This window comes from Pocillopora damicornis, chromosome 7 (genome assembly GCF_964200805.1).
Source record: "Pocillopora damicornis chromosome 7, jaPocDami1.2, whole genome shotgun sequence".
NCBI lineage: Eukaryota > Metazoa > Cnidaria > Anthozoa > Scleractinia > Pocilloporidae > Pocillopora > Pocillopora damicornis.
The window spans coordinates 11,250,001-11,264,639 of NC_142676.1; the positions used below are offsets into that span (position 1 = coordinate 11,250,001).

The 14,639-nt window shown below is 40.0% G+C and overlaps 1 protein-coding gene and 2 pseudogenes across 1 annotated transcript; 1 reads left to right on the forward strand and 2 right to left on the reverse strand.

Annotated features, from left to right (window-relative positions):
- Positions 1-600: 600 nt before the first annotated feature.
- Positions 601-1,958, reverse strand: LOC149042566 (uncharacterized; annotated as a pseudogene).
- Positions 1,959-2,343: 385 nt separating this feature from the next.
- LOC149042567 (uncharacterized) lies at positions 2,344-5,395 on the reverse strand (annotated as a pseudogene).
- Positions 5,396-13,590: 8,195 nt separating this feature from the next.
- On the forward strand, positions 13,591-14,037 carry LOC149042568 (uncharacterized). Its single transcript, XM_089213614.1, has one exon. The coding sequence runs from the start codon at positions 13,591-13,593 to the stop codon at positions 14,035-14,037; it is 447 nt and encodes a 148-aa protein (XP_089069740.1).
- Positions 14,038-14,639: the final 602 nt, after the last annotated feature.

Genomic DNA, 14,639 nt, shown 5'->3' on the forward strand with positions numbered 1-14,639 from the left:
TATATATATATATATATATATATATAACTAACTGCAGACAGTACTGTTTCGGCCTTCTGGGCCTCATCAGTGCAGTGCTGATGCTAGGATGGAGGAAAGACTATATAGCCACCTCAAGTGATCTCACATATGTGGGATCATCTAAGCCATGCCAGAGTGCTCAAACTAGAAAAACTAGTGAGCATGCATATATATATGTCCTACCTACGGCCTCGAGATGAGAGATTGGGTTGAGATCGATTGCTTAATAAACATCCATAAATAAATATATTTTCCCCACAGACAGTGGCAACTGGATATGACTCGATCTATACAAGACTTCAACAATGTAGGCGGATTCATGTACCACATCTTACTGAACAGTGTCAAAGTAAAAAGAATACCTAGCTTTGAACTTAACTCGACTCTGTAACTTATAGAGAATTAATTGTAAACTCCACGACGGCAGAGGTCAGTAAGCAACACACAAGTCATTAATCCGCAATTCCAGTACATGCGTGTTCTAAAGCAACGTTACTACGCATGTGTTACGATACTCTATGTAACTTTACACAAAAAGCTAAGGCCAATTTCAGAGAGGAAGGGAGTAAAGGAAAAAACTCATGATTGATTTATCCTTAAAGCAACATATCTTTCCTTGAAAAATTTTCTTGTTGATGGCATTAGCTTGATGTCTTCCGTAAGCTCAAATGAACTGCACGCTATACAGCTCTTAGGAAGGATCTCTACCTATGGTCTAGATTTTTGTCGGGGAATATGCTGAGGAGTCCATTTTCCCTAGTATGTACCTTTCCAATAATGCACCCTAAAATTGTCCTCCTAGACGGCCAGGGCCTTGCCAATGCAGGGTAGTTTATCGTAATTGGCGAAGTACATAGCCACAAAGCAACTGACTTGAAAAGTAGCGAGTAAATCGTCTAACATTTCAATAGGCGCTTCCCTTTCACTCGGGTTCCTGTAACGGCCTGTGTAAATCTGAAATATTCAACAGACATGTCATTAGAATTTGCTTGTTTAGGTGCGTATTTCGACTGAGATGTATCAGTTATGAATTGTTCTTATCATTTTATTCTTTGATTAATTATAAGTAATGGATTATGTAACCGTGTCATACTCTATCAGTGCAGTTTGGTGTGAATAAGCACAAATAAGTTTTCCAGAGACAACAAAATTTTTGCATAAGCCTGAAGGGCAAGTGCAATTTTTTGGTATTTGAAAAATTTACAAGTACTTAATAGACCAAATTGCAAGAAAAATTCGTGTTATTACTTGTTAATAATGTACAGACAAAATTTTGAAAGTGTGTTTGCACTATTTATAATTTGCTCTCATGTTACAACTTTGAATTTGTGCTACATGAGAAGTAACTTGTTTTCAGCCAATCAGAAGCATGTAATTTTATCGTGTACATTATTATACATTTAAAATTGGACTTGGATAATCTATAACTGGATGAAGAAGGGGTTAGAGTAATGGGCACCTGTAATTATTTCTCTTTTATATCTGTAGGACCATTTGAAGGCTTGGCTTTTTTGTGTCCACTGCTGCATTTTAATTATTATTCACCACTGTGATAGGCTGGATCTCCTTTTCTCTGAGCTCTAAAAGTTCATGTAGGAGTTCAGCATTTGAGGCTAAAACAGCTGTATTCTTCAATTTATCCACTGGCCAAGTGTAGTTGTCAGGTACTGATAATAGATTAAACTCTGTATTTGCTAACCAGGATTCCCACTCTTCAGATGCTTTTAAGGGCATATTCTTGGGATATTTTGTGGGAATATCTCTCTTCAATACCACCATGTCCAGTTTAATTAGGGAAGGAGTCACAGAATTTGGCTTTCCTCAGGGTAAACTCGAGTATAGCAAAAAAAGACAAACAATGAATTTGATATATTAAAGCTCACAAGGCAGCCAGGTGGGCAATCAAACATGGTTTGATACTACTCTGGTTTAAACATTTAACAATTGCAACTTCTCTGTTAAATTCAACAAAATTAATCTTTAAACCAGAATAGCATCAAACCATGTCTAACAATGTATTTGTTGGCTCAAATTTCCTTGATAGACATTAATAAGGGCTTTCTCTTTTCATTTCATTCTTCTTTGACTTGTACACATTATGATCCCAATCTTAAAGACAGGGAAAAGCAGTGAGATACATTTTAAATTGAGGATCAATTTAAACCCAGCATATTCTTAAATCTAATGTCAGCAAACATTCAGTTATTTGGAGCATCAATGTTATTTTTCAGGCCTATAAATTGTCAATACCAATGCTACTTCAGAAAACATCAGGTAAGCTTTTAAGTTACTATTTCAACTATGACTTGGGAACCACAAATTTCATGTGCTAACCTTCAGCATTACCATGGGCTCTTTCCATGGCCCATGGCTCCAATTTCTGTAGTGCATTACTGCCTTTCCGTCCTCATTCAATGTATATTTGAAGCAGGTAATTTAGTGTTAACAACTGGGTTGAAAACGTAAATTAGCCACCGTAAAGGGTAAAAAAGCTGACGTTTCGAGCGTTAGCCCTTCGTCAGAGCGATTAGAGGAATTGTGGGTTGTGTGTGGGTATATATGTAGAAAGTGGAGCTACGCCATTGGTGGGAATATGGTGACGAGAAAACAGGAATAAATTAGTTGAATGAAAAGCGCTCGTTGATTCCGTGGGGATTAAGGGTGCCGATTTGAAATATAAATTTTTGTTCTAGTGTTTTACGGCTTTCCGAACTGCCTAGATGTAAGGAAAGGCCGCAAACTGCCATATGCTGTTTAGAATGATAAGGAAGATTAAAGTGTCTAGCGACTGGCTTGGATGCATCCTTGTCATTTATTTCCACATCGCGAAGGTGTTCTCGGAATCGGTCACCCAGTCGTCATCAAAATTTCAATTGAAGGCAACGGCTTATGTACTAGTGTTTACTACAAACCTACAGATTCACATAGTTACTTGTTGTATTCATCCTCACATCCATCACACGTCAAGAACTCCATACCTTTTTCACAGTTTCTCAGACTTCGTCGTTTATGTAGTGACGACTCTGATTTTTCCGAAAAATCAGAGACAATGTGCCAGTTTTTCGACAAACGCGGCTATCCTGTTTCTGTCGTTCAAGCGGGCTACCACCGTGCCCAACAAATCGATCGTCAGGCAGCACTACAAACGGCCGAGAAGGAGAACACTGACCGCATTCCATTTACTCTTACATTTCACCCTCACAACCACGCAGTTAAATCTATCATTCTTAAAAATTTTAAATTACTCCAAAACGATTCAGAGACTGGCACTATCTTTTCTCAACCCCCACTTATTTCATTCAAACGTGACAAAAACATAGGCAACTTTTTAGTCAGGAGTTCATTTCAAACCAATGACCAATCTGGAACTTTTAAATGCGCTCGCTCACGATGCAAAACTTGTCCTTTCATTCATAACGTAGAGAAAATATCGGGACCCAAAAGATCCATTAAGATCATTGATCACTTTACGTGTACCTCCGCCAATGTTATTTACTACATAACTTGCACTTATTGCAATAAGTTATACATCGGCGAGACAGGAAGACGACTGGGTGACCGATTCCGAGAACACCTTCGCGATGTGGAAATAAATGACAAGGATGCATCCAAGCCAGTCGCTAGACACTTTAATCTTCCTTATCATTCTAAACAGCATATGGCAGTTTGCGGCCTTTCCTTACATCTAGGCAGTTCGGAAAGCCGTAAAACACTAGAACAAAAATTTATATTTCAAATTGGCACCCTTAATCCCCACGGAATCAACGAGCGCTTTTCATTCAACTAATTTATTCCTGTTTTCTCGTCACCATATTCCCACCAATGGCGTAGCTCCACTTTCTACATATATACCCACACACAACCCACAATTCCTCTAATCGCTCTGACGAAGGGCTAACGCTCGAAACGTCAGCTTTTTTACCCTTTACGGTGGCTAATTTACGTTTTCAACCCAGTTGTTAACACTAAATTACCTGCTATACTCTCCCACCGACGCAGCACCACAGTTTCTTTAGAAACTTACCCCTTTATATATTTGAAGCACTTTGGAACTGTGTGTTCATGTAACTCCTCACAATAATCACTAATCCATGATTTTATGTCATAAACCATCTTGAGCATATAGGGCTTAAGTGTTGAATTCTTCATGCATGTTTTAAGTGGCTCAGTAATTCTAAGTGACAGTGAAGTGTAAAATAAACTAAGATCTTACATGTACTCTGTAGATAAACATTTACACCAAATTTATAACATGTCAGTGTCACAGTTAATCTGATAATTGAAGTGGAAGAGTTCATACTTTCTATGGACTAAATTTTGAACCATGCTCTTGCCTCATGCAGAACTTTTTTTCCATCACAGTGCTAGTTGCTATGTATTTATATTGATAGATAACTTATATGAATATTTGCCACACAAGATTACCACATTGCACAGGCAGTTTTGATTGTTAAACCTCTCAGTTACTCCAACTGTACCTTGAAATAATTACTTTATGTTACAAAAACTTACCTGTAACTGTGTAAACATCCAGTTTGTCTAAGTACTTTGAATAAACCCCAAAAAAGACATCTATGTCCTCATGGGTATGCCCCACTGGGAAAAAAGTTCACTCTTATCCGAAATACAAGAAGGGAAAGTAGTGTTTTTTTATTTCAACTTCAGGTTACGTTCATTCAGTTGTTGCAAAAATTGAGATTGAAAGGAAACTAACTTTCCACCCAAATGGACCTTGAAAACATTGCAATGGGACATTTTGATGCTTGAACAAAGTGCCTTGTGGGAAATGTGAATGAGGCAAATTCATTTCTTTTTAAAATTAACCAAGATAACATACTTTCTCAAAACTTTTCTCTTCGACCAGAAGTGCCAACAGAGCAAACATGTAGCGGTTCATGTTTTCATCAACACAGTTGTCAAACTGCAGATAGAGTATGGGTGGTAGGTCAAATTTTTCCGACCATCTTACAAGGACTTCCAGCAGAACTGTCATAGTGAGATTAGAGTCATGAGGATACTGGTAGTAGTCAAATGACCCATAAATCTCCTTTTCATTTTGTGCTTGTCTACTGTGAATAATAGAACCAACAAGGTGTGTTCCAACAGTTGTAAGTGCAGACATTGCCTTGGTAATTCGGCGCACACTTGGGATATTTGTGGTGTGTTGGTCCATACCATCAGCAATATTTGCCACATACTTTGATGGGTACCTCCTGGCTTTATATCTGTGAAGATAGTACACCCTCCTTTCCTGCCAAGGGATATAAGAAAAATATGTTGAGTTGACAAGAATCGTCATTTTTGTTAATGTAGGTCTGATTTGTAAGTTGAACTACCCACTCATTAAAGCTATGGGTCCCGTTGGGAGCCCTTAGATTCCAACCGTGAGGTTCATTTCACTTGTTTTATTTAAAAGCATGCAAAAAGCGTCCGAATGAAGAGTATTGTTTATTTAATCTCGTATATAGAAAAACATTAAAAAACTAGAGTTTAAAATGATGGTATAGATAAGGACCCTTAAAATTTCCTATCTGAAACTACCGCAGAAAACATTAGATCGTGCAGAATTTCTGCAGCACTTGACGGTATATCGTGCAGAATTTCTGCAGCACGTTACGTTACATCGTGCAGAACTTCTGCAGCACTTGACATTACATTGTGCAGAATTTCTTCAGCACTTGACGTTACATTGTGCAGAGTTTCTGCTGCACTTGACGTTAAATCGTGCAGAATTTCTGCAGCACTTGACGTTACATCGTGCAGAATTTCTGCAGCACTTGACGGTACATCGTGCAGAGTTTCTGCAACACGACGTTACATCGTGCAGAATTTCTGCAACACGACGTTACATCGTGCAAAATTTCTGCAGCACTTGGCGTTACATCGTGCAGAATTTCTGCAGCACTTGACGTTACATCGTGCAGAATTTCTGCAGCGCTTGACGTTACATCGCGCAGAATTTCTGCAGCCCTTGACGTTATCCAATGCAGAATTTTAAATAAACCGGGTTATCAGATTTTTCAAATATTGTGTTAAAATCATTGATTTATTGTTCATATAATAAACGTTCAGAGAATTTTGGGTACTTTCATCACGTTTAACAAACCATGCAGTGGAAAATGGAATATTTGTATGGGTAAAATGCTTTGACATTAAACTGTCCGTTGAATTAAACAAAGTTTTGCCCTTTGGAAACGACTCTTTTCCTTTCTCCGTGAAGATCGAAGTATTTCTGGTGCTATCATTTATGAGACATTTCCGAGCTCTCTGCCTAGTTAACGCCACTTAGAGGTCACCCTTCCTCTAGGTATATATATAAAAAAAGGTGTTATTCGACGTATTTTTGCGGAATTGACACTAAATTTACTCCTAAAGAAGCCATTTTTGGCGGAAAACACTATTTTGGAAAACAAAAAATAGTTTGGAAAGTGTTCTAACTGTAGATAGAAATGTGAGAGATGGTAAGATTTTTCTTTCTCTAAACCAAACTGTCTTCAACAAAACTCCTTCTAACTCTTTCTACTGTTACAAGAGGATAACAATCGAACTAACGCTCATGTGATAGTCTATCCTGGTGTTGTTTACCCGTCTTAAAAGATGAGAGTCTAATCGAAAAAGGTGTTTTAAAATGAACCAACATTATAACGATTGGAAGATATTTCATTCCTCTGTTGTGTTTTTCTGACAGCTAATTACAATTCTAAATCAACATCTTACTATGTCATGTAAATAGGCGAGCTTGAATTTGACAGTTCCGCTTTCCTCTTTCGTCTAAGAGTTGTGTTTTTGAGACAGCTAATAATAATTCTAAATTAACACCTCACTATGTAAGTGAAATAGCACGAGCTTGAATTTGACAGTTCGGCTTTCCTCTTTCGCCTAACTGATATAAACTGTAGACTTTCTTAAGAGAATTTTTTCAAAGTACAATTTGACCGGCTAAGACTAGAGCCGGAATCTCCGAGGAAAAAAAACCAGTTGAAAGTGGCAATTTGTGGACAGCTTGCGTCGGCAAAGGAACGAGCATATGATGCAACGGCGGCCGAAAGTGTTTTGGGAAGCTCTCTAAAACTTTTAGCCTTTCTGTTCATAGTTGTATTCATAATTCAGGTAATATCATCACATTCAAGAAACAATACCCCTAGCGACCCACAGACGGTTTGAACATCACTCGAGGTGCTGGGGTTTGCCTCCCACTCAACTCTTCGACCGAATGGCAGGTTTAAATCTCCCGTCAGACACCTAGGACCTAGGACCTAGGACCTAGGACCTAAGACCTAAGACCTAAGACCTAAGACCTAAGACCTAAGACCAAAGACCGCTCGAAAACTAAGACCCCTCGAAAAACTTTTGGGTACGGGATATTTTAAAAGAAAGAAGAGGCCAAGGTGATCTTTACAATCTAGAGGAGCTACAGCCAGGGAGATCGTGAATTTTACTTGACCTTTTTACATGCAGGCTACTGAGCTGCAAAATTAAACGTTGAATATAGACAAATAAACTTTTCACTTGTAAATTTACACCGTTATTTAATTCAGAAAGAAAATGTGAGCTTTCTGTTTCTCTTCTCTCGTTGAATACAATTCACCACTCATTAGTGAGAACGGGACCTGAATTACCGAGTGCGTAATTAACAGTGACTTACGTCAACATTTTTATCTATTCCCAAACAAATGCAGTGGCTTTTAGTTGAATTTCTTGTCCTGTAGTATGCTCAGCGCGTGGTGTGCTAAGCTTGTGCTCAAAACATGTCGTTTAAATTTCCACGGCCGAAACCAAAGCATCCTCTGAGAAGTGTTTTTGATGGCCTGCCGCAATATAAATGGAAGATTTCAAAGATCAAAAGGAAATAGGTTATGGCAACTATGGTGTGGTGAGAGTAACAAGTCGTGGTTTAAGTTCCTCGAGACATCAGAGGTAATGAAAGGGAATTCGCAAAGGAGGTGAGGCATTTGAACAGCGTAAATGGCCATCCAAGCATTGTGTCGTTTAGCGATATCAATAAGTCCATTTGGACTAATGACTGAGTATGTCAAATTCTCCTTTCGGCCGTTTGAAGACTACAGAGTTGTTAGCTCCCTCTCAGAATTCTTGTCTCACGCCGATCTACAATACGAATTTAAAGGATTCGAGCATGTCGTCCCTGTAATAGCAAAAGAAGTTGCAGTTGGCTTGAAGTTTCTACACGAAAATGGAATAGCACACGGGGACTTGAAACCGGTGAACATTCTTTTGAGTAACGACCATTACATTCATGTGTGCGGTGATGAATTAGAATTTATATGGGAAAACAGTCCTGTCGTATGCAAGCTTTCAGATTTTGGGGAGGGCCGTTCTAGCATCATTCAAACCCAAACCATTTTTTCATCGAGGGTGCAGGAACTCGATCGAGGCACTCCCACATACATGTCGCCTGAAATTTTGCTGCCGGAATCAAGAACAAACGAAGCTACCCTCGAACAACTTAAGGCCACTGATAGCTGCGCTTATGGAATGATTCTTTTCGTACTCGTTAATCCTTCTGTGAGATTTTCATACCAAGGGGAGTTGAGGCAAGAAATGTCCACGCACCCTTTGAAAGAACCTGTGGATAATCTTTCAGAAATAATTCGACGTCGACAGAGCCCGTAGTGCTGCAAGTCCTTTAAATTCAACATGCTACAGTATGGAATAATATCCTGTATCTTCATCAAGAATGTACCGATTTTGACGCAAACAGGAGAAAATGTACCATGGAAGATGTTTTGTGCCTTCTTTTTGTGTAAATACTCACCTGCCTGTAAGTCACGTCACTGCAATTGATGCCATTGACCATGAAATCGCAATGAGGATATCCCTTGAAAGTCCTTCACGCCCCTTTATGGCGTGGGAGTGCCCAACGATGCAACCAACGCGTGTGTTTCCCTTGATTGCAAGTATGCGACGCTATTCTAGGTGCCTCTAGTAACAAGAACAGTTTGGAAATATGTTTGGATAACATACCCCAGATTACAACGGAGATGATAATTAGTTATCCCTTGGAATTAAATAAAATTCGAGACTTGTCATCCTTGTATACCGTCTTGGACGCCAACAAACTTATGAGAGATCACAACCACGTAAAGAATGAGTTCGAGTTTACAGAAGAACTGTCTTACGCTGATGGAGTTTTGGCTGAGGTGAGGAGAGATCGACTTCAACGGAAAAAGTAGGAGCTAGCAAATGGCCAAAAATTCTTATAGATTTACACTTGCGAGCCCCTTTCATTTCTAATTAGATCTCTGTCACGATAATTGTTCATATTGGATACTCACCCGGTTCCGGAACCTTGTGGAGGAGATGGAAATGGACTGCTCAAAGTTTATGAATCCACTTCCCTTGAATGCTGCCGCGCTTTGTATCAGTGGTTGTGGAACCGTTTGGCAGGTAGTGGAGTTAAAGCATCTGAGGCCCATCCTGTCAGTCTTTAGCAGTGATAATCAGGTGAATGTTATCACGCTATTCATAACACCGTTCGAAGTGTCTTGTTAGGGAATTAGTAGTCTTGAGATATCCAGAACTGGTTTCAGGAAGGCCAATATTTGGGAAGTGGTAAAGGAGTGTGATTGCTTTTTAGTACTGAGTATATCCCCTAGAATCGAAGAAATGTTCTCAGATAATATCACCACTTTTCGGAAATGTCTTATTATTTGGTGATAAGAGAGGGAGCAATTTTTTTGTTGATTTACCATTTCCTTACCTTTACCTATTTGATAACTATCGTCAAAAATATTTTTCTGTGTTTTCACTATAGCAAACTCTGTTGGGTTTTTGAAAAATTTTGAAGGTTACGTTATTATTAAGGGGTTTTATTTCGCACCAATCCCTATTTGGAACAAAATTATTTTTTTAGTGGCACCCCTTTTAAATTGTTACACGAGAAAATGGCTGTTCTTCAATCCCCCCCCTCCACCCACCCCCTATCAACTACTTCCGACGCAGTTGTAAAGACAAATTGAACAAATGCCTTGTTTTTTACCACAGGCAACCTTTCGTTATAGTTCCCCTTACTGGAGTGATTATGAGGAGTTCAACCCAGCAGGAGGGAAGACTGGTTTTGACGAACGAGAATCAAAGCTACCTACCTTCTGGAACACTTCCTTCGCCAATATCTGTCTCGGTATGAAGATCGACCAACAGCTCAGGTTCACTGTCCTCGACAAAGAGGGTGACTCTCTGTACTCACTGGTTGCTGACGGAGAATTCCGTGCCACTTCTTTGGGTCATGAAACATGGAAGTCGGTGATTGGTTCAAGGGCCTCTTTGCAACTCAACTGCAACGAGGAAGGGTTTGATGCAGGTGGTGGCATTGCCAAATATTCCAAACCAAGAATCGGTATTGCTAGAAACTCTGAGAACGAATCCTACTCATGCAACTCAAGGATTGGATTTGGTTCGGAAGGTAGACCTGATGACTCAAACACTTGCAACACTCAAAACATGACATGACTCAAACAATTTACCCTGTTTTTATACATAGCATTCCTGTCTTTGTTACTTTCTAGTGCAACCACCTGAATAACGTTAGAAAGAAAGAGAGAAAAATAGTAATTCTTGATTATAATATTTCACGCATCTCTTGGTTACACCACTCTTCGGCTAGCAATACGATTGTGGTGGACTGACACTTACACGTGAACAATTTTCAAGGAGTCTTTCACTTTATAGCCCTTGTTTTTATAGTTGCTAACTTGAAGGTTTGATATTATTAACAATAAGCTTATTGGTCACTTGTTTGGCACCTCGCACCCTTGAATCCAGCAGATTTTGCCCGTGAAACCGCTTTGACAAGTGGCGTTGTTTTTGCAAAAATTTTCAACACAAGCGTTCTCGTAAAGTAAAGCAAAAATGACAACAATAAATTTGAATATGACACGAATTACCTCGTTACAGCGATCTTCATGTTAAACTCAAAAATAAAAAAAAATTATCAACTTCCATTTCATCGTTTTTGGTTCATGCTAAAACTTCAAGCAACTTACGTTTTATCGTATTCTTTTGCACTTTTATGTACAAAAAGGAACCAAAAAAATGAGGAAAAAACAAACAAACAAACGCAAAGCAACAACAACTACAGAAATTTGCAACACAGTAGGAGATTGTAAATGTAAACCTTGCCAAAAATTGTCTACGTTAAAATGATATGATCGGAATCTCCATCATACTGAAAGTATTTCCCTTTCCTATGCCAAATATATTAAATAAGCGTTTTTGAAAAATAGATCAATAGTTATTTTGCGCAAGAGAAAAGATCAAGAGAAAATTATGTCCAGGAGCATAACCTCAGATTATTTGCGACATGAACTAAAAAATAGAACTTTTTATCAATGTTTCGTTTTCTAGACCAGCGGCAGACATTCAAGCATCATGGGGCTCAGACACCCATTCTCCAAAATGCAAATTCACTGCATTTGAATTAACTCTCTTAGCGGTTTCATGGGAAAGCATGAGACTCACTTTTTAATGAGTTGTCGTTGGGCGGGCACAGTAGACAACTTTTCTTCAGTTTAAATATTTTTGTTCCTTATGAATGATGTCGATGAAACAAAAGTAAGGGTTGAAAAAACGTAAAAAAATTATTCCTTCAGCTGGTGAACTAAAGTGATTTGAAGGGTTTTGGTGGAGGAGGAATCTTGCATCCATAGTGGTCAAGATTGACTCTAATATACTACTCCACCCACTGCATCCTTATTTTCGTCCATAGTTTGATGAGCTAGAAATTAGAGATTTTTGTGAAAGTTGGCCTCACTACGGGTAAGTCTACGAAAAAATAAAACTTGCCTAGTTTGAGCAACATCTTGAGGCTCCAATTTTTTAGAGCTAATCTTGGCGAAAGAATCAGACGATACTTCAGAGTTTAGACAAAGACCAAATCAGCAATAAACTTTTGTGAAACTCAAAATTAGCTACAACATTCTCAATTTAAATCTCAGCCTCGGGTAAACCGACACTACTGCGTTGAATCAATCTCACCCAAACCGAGAGAGTAAGCAAAACATTTTAAATAGAACGATTAGCCAAAGAGAAAATTAATTGTTCTCTCCAAAAAACCAATAATAATCGATAACAGTCAAACTTGTTAAAGATCTGTACTGGTTTCAGTTTTAACTGTTTTCAGCAAACTACGCCGGCAACAAGCACTGCCCATGATAAATGTATTATAACATCAACCTGTAAGTCTTAGAGGCCAAATCAGAGCGACTGAAAGAGAGATACAAACAACAATTTAAGGAAGCGAACCGAACAGTGAGGAGGATGGCAAGAACAGACAAGCGAAGCCACATAAACGACCTTGCAAGCCAGACAGAAGATGCAGCAAACAGGGGAGAGCAAGGCAGAGTCTACAAGATCACCAAGCTGGTGAGTGGCAGGTACAGAGGGGGCACTGACGCTCCGATCATGGACAAGCAGGGGCGACTACTCACGACCAAAGCCTAGCAAGGCACACGATGGAAAGAACACTTCAGTGAAGTTCTGAACAGACCACCACCACCAAGAGAGGCAGATATACAAGAGGTAGAGACAGACCTGGATGTCAACACCGATCCCCCAGGAAAAGAAGAGATCATAGCAGCCAGCAGGTCCCTCAAGAACAGAAAATCCCCTGGACAAGACAATCTCAGTGCAGAAGTATTTAAAGCACATCCACAGCTAGCAGCAGACCTACTTCAGCCGCTCTTTACAGACATCTGGGAGGGGAAGAAGTTACCTAAAGATTGGACAGAGGGAGTCATTGTGAAGATTCCGAGGAAAGGTGCCCTCAAAAACTGCAACAACTGGCGAGGAATCACCTTACTATCTGTACCCAGCAAGATCCTGGCCAAGATCATCATCCAGCGAATAGCTGACGCAGTGGACCAACAATTGAGAAGAGAGCAAGCAGGGTCTTAGAAAGGAAAGAGATGTACAGAGCAGATCTTCACCTTGCGTACATCACAGAGCAGTGCACAGAGTGGCAGAGACAACTTTGCATCAACTTTGTAGACTTTGAGAAGGCTTTTGACAGCGTGCACCGAGAGAGTCTGTGGCGCATCCTTCAGGCCTATGGGATGCCACAGCAGATTATCGACATCATCTAAAGCTTCTATAACAAATTCACATGCAGAGTAAGCAACAGCGAAACCAGATTTCAAGTGAAGACTGGCGTCAGACAAGGCTGTACAATGTAGGCGATGCTCTTCAACATGACCATTGACTGGGTAATGAGGCGCAGAAGAAGATCAGTCACGGGGCATCGGATGGACCCTCTTCTCAACGTCGGAGGACCTAGATTTTGCAGATGATCTAGCCTTGATCTTCCATACTCACCAACACATGCAGGAAAAGACGACCCGACTCAGCACTTATGCATGGCAAGTTGGCCTGAAGATCAGCTAAAAGAAGACAGAAGTGATGTTGCTGAACGTGTCCAACCCTAAACCAGTTCCAGTGAACGGAGGAGACCTACAAACAACTGAAGAGCTCACTTACCCGGGCAGCATAGTAAGGCATGATTGAGGAGCAGGGAGTGACATCAAGAACCCTCTCAACAAGGCCAGAAACGCCTTCAGAATGCTCAACAATGTGTGTAGGTCCTCTCAGTACAGCACAAAGACCAAGCTGAAGATCTACCAAAGCTTTGTGATGTCAGCCCTACTATACGGCTCTGAATGCTGGAGGATGATAGAGAGCGACATCACCAAGCCGTCAGTCTTCCACACAAAGAACCTCAGGAGAGTCCTGCAAATCTTTTGGCCTGACACCATCTCCAACCAACAGTTACTCGCCCGCTGCAATCAAGATAGCATGGAGACCATCATCATAGGATGGCGATGGAGATGGATTGGGCACGTCATGAGGAGAGAGCAGGACAACATCACTTGCACAGCCCTTCACTGGACACCTGAAGGAAAGTGCAAGAGGGGAAGACCAAGAAACACCTGGCGCCGAACTGTGGAGGCAGAGCTCTACTTGCCACACTGCATAATGGGTATTAGTGAGTGTGTGATCAACCTGTAACCAGTAGGAACAAAGGCGGTCTATTTAAGGTTTTCTACTCTTTTACAAGCCAAAAAAAAGTACACAGCATAAATCGCAAATAATCAAGAAACATTTCATACTTCTGGATCTTTACATAGTTTAGCACTCAAAGACAAGGCATGTAACTGCTCCAAGCTGTACGCGAGAGATGCTTTGTAACTGCCATTATATCAATTTCTCGTCAAAAAACGAGATTTGTACGTTACGATCTTATATTCAAGACTATTTTTGGAATAAAAATGATCTAACATCGGTCATCTAATCTAAATGACTTTTTTGCAAGGAATCCAAGTGAAAGTTAATCACAATTCAGTCATTGTCAAGGTACATTTCTTTTGGAAAATTTTACACCTCGCTTGGGCGCTTGGAGTAAGCGAGAACCATCTACCCCTGTTCTGTCACTATTTAAGTGGAAGAAGTCGTTATGTGAACAAGTAGACGGTTATCACTATATCGGAAAGGCTGTAACGCTCGGGGTGCCACAGGGTAGCATTTTAAGTCCGGTCTTATTCCTTGTATTCATTAATGATCTACCTGAAGCACTACAGTCCTTTGCGGCTGACATATATGACGATAACACA